Source organism: Phalaenopsis equestris, unplaced genomic scaffold (assembly GCF_001263595.1).
Source record: "Phalaenopsis equestris unplaced genomic scaffold, ASM126359v1 Scaffold001343, whole genome shotgun sequence".
Taxonomy (NCBI): Eukaryota; Viridiplantae; Streptophyta; class Magnoliopsida; order Asparagales; family Orchidaceae; genus Phalaenopsis; species Phalaenopsis equestris.
In genome coordinates, this window is record NW_018165782.1 from 187502 (window position 1) to 199890 (window position 12389).

The following is a 12389-nucleotide window of genomic DNA, read 5'->3' on the forward strand; positions in this document are numbered from 1 at the left end:
TGGTCACAAATGACCTTATAAAGGATTTTCAACAAAAATTGGATGCCAATTTGAGATCTAAGGCATTCAATTGTTGAGATTTGGGGTGTTAGCCAATATTGAGGCTAATTTGGGGGTTTTATCAAAAATGGTCAAATTGACCAAATTGGACCATGGTGTAGTTGGACAAAATGAAATTGGGAGTATTTTAGATTTATTGAGATTTTTTAGAAATTTTTGAAATTTTTGGATTTTTGGGTCATGGAGGGGGTATCTTGGTAATTTGGCCATTTTTGGAAATTTTTGTAAATTTTGGAAAATTTGGATGTATTCAAGGTGTTTGAAATAAGTTTTGATTAATTTTGAGTATTTTGGTAAAATTTAACAATTTTGGCCAAATTTGGGTCCCAAGGGCAGTCAGGCAAATTGGAGGTGCCTAGGGATAAAAGGCACAAGTTAGGCATTTCAAGTAGAATTGGATAAATATCCATTCTAAATGAGTCATAAACCAATGTATTGTGAAGATATGGTGTACCCTAGTTCCAAGTCAACACCCAGGGTCAATCCTAAGGCCAAATAGCCCTATAGGAACTCTTCTTGAGTTTCCCTCATAATGATCTTACCTACTAAATGCTAGAGGCTAAGATCAATATGTGGAATTTCAAGTTGAGTAAAGAGAAGAGTTTTGAATTTCTAATGGTGAGGGTACATTTTCTAGTTTTCTAAAACTAGTCAATAGGAAAGTCCTATGGCTAGACCTAGGCTACTAAAGAAGTTTCTAGACCTCAACCAAAAGTGAGGTCAACAGTGTGGAACGATCACACAAATAGCTTGGAACATGTAAGGATTTAGGTCGTAACGAACGACAACTTCGGAATCCTAAGACGAGTTAGGGCTTAGATTGTACAGCAGAGTTGTACAAAGGCCTAAAGAAAAGTTGATAATTTATGTTGCAAAAGCAAATAACCTCGAAATCCTATGGCTTGTTGTTTAATTCTAAGGAGTGGGTTAGCGGGTGTAGACATATTCTGCTGTTGAAGATGGTCGTGTTGCCCACAATACTAGTTCCAAGTTCCTCATCGTAGCACCTTTGAGTTCGATGTTAATTTTAAGTGTACATGCGATTGTTAAGTCAACGATCTGCTGTCAGGTACCTCCTATAGAACAAACTACTGGCCTCCTACTCTAAGTTATAGTGTGTAAAAGAAACAGTAGCATGTGTAAGTATACTAAAATGCATTGTATCAACAAAAAATATATCATCTGGAAAACTCAAGAAAGAGCGGCAAATGACCCATGATGAAAGAAAACACGAGAAAATCGACAAACGACTCACAACAAAAATCTCGAAGCAACAACAACAAATGACGACTTAAATAAAATCACCAAAAGCATGGGAACATCCCGGAAAAAGACCACGAGTGTTTTACCAAAAGTTCAAATAAAATCACACCAAAAATCCGGAGCAAGAAAATCGCAAGCACTGGGTCGAGGCTAGGCTCAGATATCATATATTTGTACTTGAGGGACGTCGAAAGCTACCATCGGTCACCCGGATGTATAGAGCCCGCCACTCAACGAGAAGGGTGTCCTACTAAACTCAACTTAGGAGGGTACTTCTTAGCCCTACATTGGAAATCAACAAGTGGACAACCAAGTTACAATATATATAAAATTTATACTTTAACATGCACATGAATTTCAGACATACAAAAGGAAGTTATATCAATTTTGTGATAAAAAATATTTTTATAAATATTGTATCTATTATTATCAAGTATGTTCTTATCAGTTTTGAAAATTATAATTGTTCATGAGCCGATCACGTCGTCGGGCGTGGGACCGCTAACAACCTAAGAAAGTACAGACCCCCCGCTAGTCTTGTGTCGATGAATGATTTTATCATCCTACGGTTCATCGGGTCCCAGAATTGGGTCTGATGTCGTAGCATGAAATATCATTCCGCTCTATCACCGTTGTACATTTGTCATCACCGCTCTAAGCCCAAAAAAAAAACCAATCTGCTTGCGACCTTGCTTAATGGTGTTACATATAGCAAAAGACTATACATGCGTATTTATGTATCGGACATAAGCACCTAAAACCTGAACCAAGAAGTAAGGAAAACAAACTTAAAAAAAAGAAATGAAAAAGAAAGGAGGCTAACGCACCTCCAAAACAAATTTATAAAAGAAAAGCCAAGGCGACAGGAGGGTTAGCCTAAAACATCCGACTAACGGGACTTTCTCGAAGGGTAAAGGAATAGAGCACACTCATACACACTAGTCAAGAGACATCCCCAAAAGACACGATTAAAAAATCTCCAAACTATTCTCGAATTTTCCCAAATATCAAAAGATTATTCCTCCTCTTTCACTTTTTATTTTTATTTTATATCGCAATCAACTTGGCCCGCAGAATTGGGCTCTAAAACACTTCCGAACATCTGACAAGTTACTCCTCGAGAGGGGCATTCAAATTTCTTCAAGTAACAAGTAATTGAAGTATCTCACCTTGGAAATATTAAAGTCACTCAATTCCACTTCAAACTTGAGAGTTTCCAATGAAATATGAACCTGACACCACACATGAAATCCATATAAATGCTCACGGCCAAGGGCAACAAAGAGGGGTAACAAATCAAACTCACAGGTAGGAACAACAAAGCAAACACCAAACGGGTGCACAAAGGGGCCAACAAACACAAATAGGGCTCTCGGGTAGGAGCAATAAGAGGACTATCAAACCGCTGCACAAATAAAGGAGCCACAATGGATAAAGGGCTCATGGTTAGGGACTGTCGGAGAAGCAACACAAGGCTCCAAACTTCAAACCCAAACCAAGACATATGTTTCATTAAAATTGGGCTCAATACCGCTGAAACCGAGTCATTTCAAGGCAAAACCGAGCTGTCACAAGACAAAACCAAGCCCAATGCAAGGGCAAAACCGAAGCCAGCAAATCAAATCTCATGATTTCCATAAAACGAATACTCATATGAATTTCCATACTTCCATAAAACAAGATGGTTAAGAGCCCCAACATAGACATTCATACATGTCATCCAATTCCTCATCCTTCAAAATATTTATGTTAGATATGCAAGTACATGAGAGCTAGGTGGCCTATATGTAAACTCTTCTCTTTCTTCCTAGTGAAATAGGCATATTCATGCATGGGTCCAAAAAGCATCAAAGCCATGTGTATGTAAATATAGAAGCTTGCATGTGAGATATGAAAATACATAGGAACCTTATGCTACAAATCAAGACCTCCAAAACTTTCAGATTTTTTTTTAATACAATTTCACTAAAAAATAAAAATTTCACTTACAAACATAGCACCCAACTCTCATGTATTCACATATTTAACACCTAATTTTCAGACTTTTACAAATGAGCAAACCAAAATTTTTCAAAATTTAACAAATACAACACCCAAAATTTCAGATTTTTCAAATCGAACACTAACAGCTTCAGAATTTCACGAATTGATTCAGATTTTTATAAAACCACTTCTGAACACATTTCTTTTTTTGAATTCCAGATTTTTCATAAACAAAAGCATTGAAATTTTGGATTTCTACAAACTCCATAGCTTTCAAAGAATGTATAACATGTAAAGAAAGCTTCTTTGAACCAAGTCGTCAAGCTATAAAACCACAAATGATGAAAAGCATACAAGAAGAAAACCAAATCAGCAAGCCATAAGGTATTCACCAAGGTATAACATGCACCTCGAGCGAAGGAAGACAGCCATGGGGAGCCAAATTGAACGCCCCAAACATGCATATATTCTTTTTTTTTTAACTTCAGCAGAGGAGAAGAATAAACATAGTCTCATACATACAGTTTGAACAGGAGAATACCAGGAAGCAGAGAAACAAAACGAAGCCCCGAAGCAAGAGTTTTAACAACCCTCAACAGTAAATATCATCATTTGCACATGTTCCAAAATAAGAGGGCAACAGTAGGGAACGATACAAGGCCCCCAAATGATTTCAGATTTTGCAAAGAGGGCACCCAAGTTTCAAATTTTAAAAAATAAATATCCCAACAATTTCAGATTTTGCAAAGAGAGCACCCAATAGCTTCAGATTTTCACGAACAAGCCACCAAAATTTCAGATTTTAAAAATGAGGATTTGCATAAGGTGCATCAAGGAAGGATTCAAATGTCTCACCACTAACTTTGATGCAAATATGATAAACTAAATTTCCCTGCACCATTTCAACAAACACCTAGCATGCAACTATAAATCCACCAACCTAGGATTAAAAAAACCTCAATTTTCTTTTTTCTTTTTGACTCTCAATCATCCAAATAAAGGCGTCAGAAAAAATTTCAGCGTGAAAGAGAAGCACCACGTCAAATGGCTAAAGAAGAGAAAAAGAGAAGATGTTACCACTTGGCGTTGAGCACACAAGAAAAACAAGATAAGCTCTAGAAACAATCCGACAGCACCTGCCCTTTCTCAAGTAATTTCAACTAGACAAAACCTCCCCAAAATGGGGTTTCTTATAGGCAAGAGGGAAAGGAGATGGGGAGAAATCTCCCCATCGCGTGTGGCTCGAAGAGCCGAGCGGAGCAAGACGCTCCCCATGCGGGCAGCTCGAGGAGTCGCAAAGGAGCAGAAGATCACGATAAGGGATAAGGGATGGGCGACTGCCGTGCGCAAAGGAGATGAGGGAGAGAGAGGGGTTCGGTCGGGCGTGCGAACGGGAGACGGGGAGAGGCAGACCGAGCGAGAGATAAATCTAGGGATTTAGGATTTTAGGGAGGGAAAAAAAGTTATATAATAATAATAGTAATAATAATAATATTATTATTATAATATACTTCATTTTGTGCATTTTCTCCTAGACACGCCATCGTCATAAAATAAACATCTCCCTTAGGATAAATCTACGTTCCGGACGCGTCGGCGCAATCCGTTTTGTCATCCGGGGTTGTTTGGACAACCTCGTCGATAATCGGGTCAGAAAATGTGTCAAATTCGACTTCCGTCAAAATTTTGGTTCGAACTCAATTGATCAGAATGGTGTAAATGGTTTTCATGAGAAGTCTAGAAAATATTTGAAGTGATTTTGAGTTGATTGGAATTGTCAATTTGGTAGATTTTGGTCACTTAGTCAATTTGGGGCGTTGGGTTAGACTTGGGCTTAGGTTGGGTTAGGTTCAAATTGATGGTTCAAAATGGTTTAGGGGAATGTTATAAAGAGTTTTCAACATATATCGAGTGTCAATTTTGGGACTTGGGTATTTAATTTGGTTGAATTTGGGGTCATAACCAATTTGAGGGCAAATCATATATCGAGTGTCAATTTTGGGACTTGGGTATTTAATTTGGTTGAATTTGGGGTCATAACCAATTTGAGGGCAAATCATATATCGAGTGTCAATTTTGGGACTTGGGTATTTAATTTGGTTGAATTTGGGGTCATAACCAATTTGAGGGCAAATCATATATCGAGTGTCAATTTTGGGACTTGGGTATTTAATTTGGTTGAATTTGGGGTCATAACCAATTTGAGGGCAAATTTGGGGATTTTGAATGTGGGTCGAAATTGAGTGAAATTGAGGCTTGACCAAGGCCAATTAAAGGTCCAATTTGATGTGTAGGATCGTTATGAAGAGTTTAGGATTCAAATTGAGGCAAATTGAGATCAAATTTAGGTCAATTGAAGAGTTTAAATTGGTTTCGGGGACAAAAAACTGAATTGGATAATTGGTGAGATTGAGGTGTCAACTATCCTGATTTGAGCCACGGACCAATAGAATCTCTATTTGGGTCTTCTATGTACTGGTGCTAGCTAAATCCTAGCTTAGTGCTAGAGAGTCTAGGAGACCATCTACATGAGTCTCCCAAAAGATCAAGTGATGAAAGTCAACAAGTTTGGGTTTCGGGTTGTGAGTGAATGGGGGTGAAAGTGAGTAACAGTGAGTGCAAGTATGTGAAACAACTCCAGACCAACACCCAGGGTCAGCCCTAAAGTCAAGCAGCCCTATGGAAACTCATCTTGAGCTCCTCTATATTGACCCCACCTACTAAGTGCTAAAGGTTATGACCAATATGTGGAACTTCAAGTTGAGCAAATAGAAGTTTAGAATTTCTAAAGGTGGGGGTTCTTTTATAGTCTTCTAAGAATAGTCAACAGAAAAGTCCTATGGCTAGAACTTAGGCTACTAAAGAGAAAAATTAAACCTCAACCAAAAGTGAGGTCAACAAATATCAACCTTGAGAGGCTTACCGTAAGCAATTGCTAAGGAGTGAAGAATTTTCAAGTTGAACATATGTAATTTTAACCCCGGAAACTTTATCCAAACAAGAATGATAGGGGACTCCGCTTTTGGATCAAAATCGACGGTCCATTTCAGAATTTTCATAAAATGGTTGTCAATCTTGATAAATTTTCAAGAAAATATATGAGCGTAATCGACACCATGAGATAGTTAAATAAGTATATGTCGACCGTTAAGTAATCCAATATTTCAACTGCCCAATAGCTTCATAGCCTCAAAATTTTTTCTGATGATCTCAAGTTTTGGGTTTCCATAAAAGAATTTTCTCACAAGAGCAAAGCGCCAAGAAGACGTGAGAGTATTGGTTTCAATTTCAGTAAAAATAAGAGCAGACTTTCTTTTTTTTTACCAAGCTTTTTAATAAAAGTGTGATCCCCACCACCTTCAAGAACCTCGTGAAAAAAATGTGGAACATTGAGGGAATTGTCAACACAAAAATCAGGCTCCGAACTCACAGACATAGCACCTGCGTAACTCTGCTCCATCTGAGTGCCCATCCGAGTGCAGCAGACAGCGCAACCGAACAAGTCACTGTGCAGAGCGAAGGAGGAAACCGAGTTGTTTGCACAAAAGATGAAAGTAGTGGCAGAAACAAAATTGCAGGAGTTGTCGAGCAGAAACAGTCGCGGTAGCTGTCAAACGGAAGTCACAAGCTTTGTCAGACACGACGACGACGCACAACGCAGCCCGACAAATACGAGCTCTTAAGCCAGACAAAGCCAACGACGTAAATTGAAGCAGTGGAAATCGACGTGACATTCACAACCAACCGATGTGCTATATCCTGTTGTCGTTCACTTTTATATATATATATATATATATATATATACATAAGATTAGTTTTTGCTTTGTGTGTGTGTTATTTTATTTCATAAGATTAGTTTTTTCTTTGGAGGTTTTTGTTCGGCTTAACGTCAGTAGTTGTTTTCCCGTCTAGAATTGTATATGAATGTGAGAATGTATTTCAGTTGTAACTTGTCCGAGGTTTTCATATTCTCCAAGGATTTGAGTGTTGCTCTGGTTGTAATTCGTTCCCGTGGCGATAGTTATCCTTTACCTACTCCCTCTTACCTGTTTGTTGTCCATCCGCATGAGCGCTAGCCCTCTCCCACTTTCCCTGCCGGCAGCTACTACCCCACTTTCCTGTTGCCGCTATTCATTTCCATGCCCTCCTGCTATTACCGCCAACCCATTTCTTAGCCCCGAGTGTTGTCGTAATCACATTCCATCTCACATGTTGTTGTCGCATTCAATTCCACATCTCCAGTTGCCCTTACAGCCCTCCAATCCAGCAAGACCTGCCACAACCCTCTCCAATTCCCCCAGCTATTGCCGCAAACCCTCCACCTTATCCTGCTGTTGTCTTCACCCCCTCTAGCCTCTCCTCTTGCTGTCACACCAGCGAGCCAGTCATCCCACCTGTTGTCCAGCCAGTGTTTACCCCTCTCGCTTTCATCTTAGAGTTGTTTGTGTGTTTTGTGTTGTTTTATTCTTGTTTTGAAGAGTTTTCGTTGTAACCTTTGAAAGTTTAGCAATAATATTCACATTTTTATTGTGGTTTGGGTTAACTCTGGTATCAATATGTATAACAAGATTCAATGGTTACTTGTTGTAAAATTCATAAGGCATATAACCTAATTTCACTAGAATTTTATGTGACAAATAATTTGGTTTCATAACAAACTCGTATAAAGAAATCATTAACCTAAGTAGGTGAAATCGCTGACAAATTGAGAGTAGCTATTAAGCCTTAAATGAGTAGGCATAAACAAATCATGAGGCCAATTCACTAAAGTTCTGCCAACCTCATCTTGGGCATGCCAAATTCGTCCAAATGTTTGTAACAAGGCATTAGCAAAACTAAAAAGTTAAGGAAAATTTATATAAATATCCTACAGTTCTTATATATTTACAAATATCACACCTAAAGTTTGATATTTATATTTATAACACTTTGGTATTATAAACCCGTGTTTCACTTTTAAAAGTTAGTGTGAGTGATATTTTTTATATGATGTTAAAATTTGAGTGTTATGCATGTACATATGGAAGTTTATGTGTTAAAAATGCAAATATATAAGAATTGTGTGGTATGTATGTAAATGCCCTAAAAATAAAGCATTGATGGTTATAGATCAAGAATTCAAAAATTGTTTCCACTTACTTGCATGATTTGACCGGTATAAATTTAAGGAGGACAGAAATACCAACTCTTAAAAGCTTTCTTGCTTCAAGAACATCTTCCGCAACGGGAATCATGCTTTTTACAGGATAATCTCCAGCCCGGTTCCTAATTCTTTTTAGAATCATAGGTCTTAGCCTCTTCCATTCAACTTTTGAACTATAAAATCTTAAATTCATGACCCTATTCATCTCTCCAAATGTCATGCAACCTGAAGGCAATACAATATACAACTTAAATCAAATGCCTCAGAAGAAAAAGGTTAAAAATACAAATATTAAATTGAGTTCTCATGAGAAGGACCTTTATGCAAAAAGATCAAATTAAACGATGATAAACCTCCTCAGAATATGATAGTTAATGAAAATATCAACGAAAACAAAGGGAGAAAATGACTTGAAACAGTTACGTACGCGCGCGCTCACGCCTGCACACCCACACCCACACATACACATGGGCGTGCGTGCACAGAGAGAGAGAGAGAGAGAGGGAGAGAGACTACATTCACTACACAGAACATTGTATCATTGCTAAGTAATTGTTTAGCAAAGAAAAATACTAGCAATGTCAAAACATGTGACTTGGGTTATGCCCAACTTAAATACCTTGATAATCCTAAAGACTGTAATGGTATTATAAGTTTATAGCACGCGCACACACACAAAATATAAACGGACACGTGGCAACTCACATACAAAATATAAAGGGACACATGTGGCCTTATTAATTATACTGAGGGGGTAATAATTGGAATTTACCTCTCAAAATCTGCATCACAACCATATAAACTTTAAAGCATAGTGACCCTCAAGTTAAAAAAAATTGTGAACAAACAATCTAAGACGTTTAATGTGTTCTATTGAGTGTCATTTTTCATTTAATTATAATAAATTAAGATCATTTTAATACAACATATCCACATCTTTTTAGGTCTACCTCTACCTTTCTTAGCATAAATCAAATTTAAAGCACCTACCATCCTAATCGGAGCATCAGATGGTCAACATTTAAAGTGACCAAACCATCTAAGACAACTCTCTGTAATCTTTTTTGCCACTAGATCCACACCAATCTTTTCATGGACACATTCATTTCACATTTTGTCCTAAGTGTCAAGCCACTCATCCATCTAAACATTATTATCTCAGCAACACTTAACTTAGTTTTACGCTTCTCTTTTAAAGGCCAACATTCTGCACCATAAAGCATTGAAGTTCCCGCTACCATCTTATAAATTTTTCCTTGAAGTCTAAGGGATATATTTATATCACACAAAGGCCCAATGTATTCCTCCACTTTAACCAACAAAATTGAATTCTACTAATAACATCCACATCCATATCACCATAACTTTGAACAATAGACCTGAGATATATAAAACCTTCATACTTTATAATGATTTGATCACCCAAAGTTACAACTCTAGCACTATATCTACGATTGCTAAAATTTCATTCCACTTATACAGTTTTAGATAATTTCAAACGAAGGATTTTAGACTCTAATGTAGACCTCCATAAATCAAGTTTTTTCCTAAACTTTTTTCTAGTCTTATCCACAAGAAGGATATCATCAGCAAAAAGCATACACCAAGGTACATCCTCCTATAAATGTCCAGTACGAGCATCCAAAAATAAAGCAAAAGGATATGGGCTCAAAGTCAATCCCTTATGTAATCCAACTAAAATAAGAAAATACTTGGTCAATCCTGCTTTTGTTCGAACACAAGTAACAGCTCTAGCATACATATCTTTAATGACTAGAATATAAGTCATATCAACACCTTTTTTTTCTCTTCAATGAACTTCTCTTGAAACCTTATCGTAAGTTATTTCTAAATCAGTAAAAATCATATGTAGATCCTACTTGCTCTCTCTGTACTTCTTCATCAAACCTCTCAATAAATGCATAGTTTTCATAGTAGACTTGTCTAGCATAAATCAAAAACTGATTATGAGAAATCTTTGTATAAGGGCTTAACCTATGTTTAGTTACTCTCTCCATAATTTTAATGTATGACACATTAAATTAATTCCTCTATAATTTGTACACACTTGTGCATCCTTATGCTTAAAAATAGGGACTTAAATACTCTTCCTCTACTTCTCAGGCAACATTCTAGTTTTAAAAATAATATTAAAGAGTTTAGTGAGCCAAAAAACTTCCAAATCTCCTAAATTGATTATGAAAAAAAAAATTCTATATGTTTAATAATATGCCAACTAAACTTAGACGTGGCTAATTAAGCTTAATGTGCTAAATCAACTACTTCATAGTGCACCCTACTAACCCAACGAAATTAGTGATACAATAGTAGCTACTAGCTAGTAAAGGTGAACTTTAAAAATTTAAATTTTAATGCAAATTGTTCGACAATTTCATATAAAATCTATATCCACCAAAATAACTTAAAACAACCACAAACCCCAACATCCACAAAAGTTAATCACCAATGAGAATAAAAAAAATGAAATCATTCATCTCAATAAGGATACAACCCACAAAAATGCAGTATGCCTCCGCACGTCAAATGGGATTCATCAATTCACCAATAGTGACTCATTAGTATAAGTGGACAAAAAGACCATTAGAACCAAAGAAGCAAATAAAACCAAAACTATTAAATTGATTTTGTTTTATTTCGTTAAGTTTGAATTTTGAATAAACATAAAATATTGAACCAAATTGATTTGGCGAATAAGTAATAGATCATTAAAGAATACACAGTAATGAACACTCATTTATAATTTAAATGCCAACTTTATCAATTATTAATACTTCGTTTGATAGATTTTTACTTATATATGCACGTAAATAATTCTTTACAACCATTCCTAATGCATTGATTCAGTAATATTTACAACCACATCGCCATAGAATTTTTTATCAAAATCGAAAACCGAACCAAAAGCAGTTCAATTTTGTTTTTGTAGTTCAATTTAATTCAATTCCAAACATAGTTCTGTTAGGAACGAAACCAAATAGTGCCCACCAATACTCATTGGTTCATTCTTATGATTAAAAACAGTACTTAACAAACCAATGAGATATAAAACATTCTAATATGTTCATAAAAAAAAAATGCCACACAATCTAAACAAAAATGGACAATATGAAGCTCAACATTAACATCAAAAGCCCGCAACAAGCAATCTAAACAAAAATGAACAATATGCAAATAAATAATTCGAAGTTCTTGAGAAGAATATGGAAAATACCCCCAATTTTGTTAAAAATCGAATTACTGCCAACACAAAGGAAAGCATTAAACCCTATCCGGCAGTAACCTCCAAAAGAAGATCTCCTCAGTTAGGCAATGACAATTCTGAGAACAGTGATGCTTATCAAGGGCTCCTAGAACCCTCTCACTGCAAATTCGTGGCGGAGGGAAGACAAAACAAAAAAAGGTTGGGGAACGATGGAACAGGAAAGAGATGAGAGAAGAAGTTAGGGCATCAAACCTTCCCATTCAACACTTGAAGCTTCGCCGGCGGCCACCGAGATCGGGTAACCTCCCTTGTGACTCGTGGATCTCGCGTGATTTCTCCTCCCCCTGGCTCGTCGTTTCCCGCTCCCTCTCCTGCAGTGGAGCCGGGCCAGTCCGGCCAATGGTCCGAATTACCAAATTATTTAGGAGGATTTACATAATTCTTTTTCATTATATTTGATGGTATATTATGTGCATAATAAACATTTGTGATGAATTGATGGCCTCCATTTTTCAAACGTACTAGAATTTTATATTCTTCTCCAATTGAGACATTTTCCAAATGAGACACTTTGGCATTTCAAACATACGAACATGTTTCTTTCTCCGCACATGTGATTGCTTGCACTAGTGTCAAGATATCATATATTTGTTCGGTCTTTATATGTCCTTGCATGCTACTATTAAAGTTTATTATTTCTTACTATTATCTTCTACA

General features: G+C 36.7%; 1 protein-coding gene across 2 annotated transcripts in view; it reads right to left on the reverse strand.

Moving 5' to 3' along the window:
- LOC110034064 (APO protein 4, mitochondrial) overlaps nucleotides 1-12105 on the reverse strand; it is a 26151-nt gene extending 14046 nt beyond the window's left edge. Inside the window, exons 1-2 of one of the 2 annotated variants that reach the window (XM_020738312.1) lie at nucleotides 11925-12105; nucleotides 8446-8674 (exon numbers count right to left, since the gene is read on the reverse strand). In XM_020738312.1, coding sequence (XP_020593971.1) covers nucleotides 8446-8669 — 224 coding nt within the window. In that variant the 5' untranslated portion in view covers nucleotides 8670-8674; nucleotides 11925-12105. Of the gene's footprint in view, nucleotides 1-8445; nucleotides 8675-11681; nucleotides 11767-11924 lie in introns of those variants that run through there. The other variant, XM_020738313.1, reaches the window with a different exon arrangement.
- Nucleotides 12106-12389: the final 284 nt, after the last annotated feature.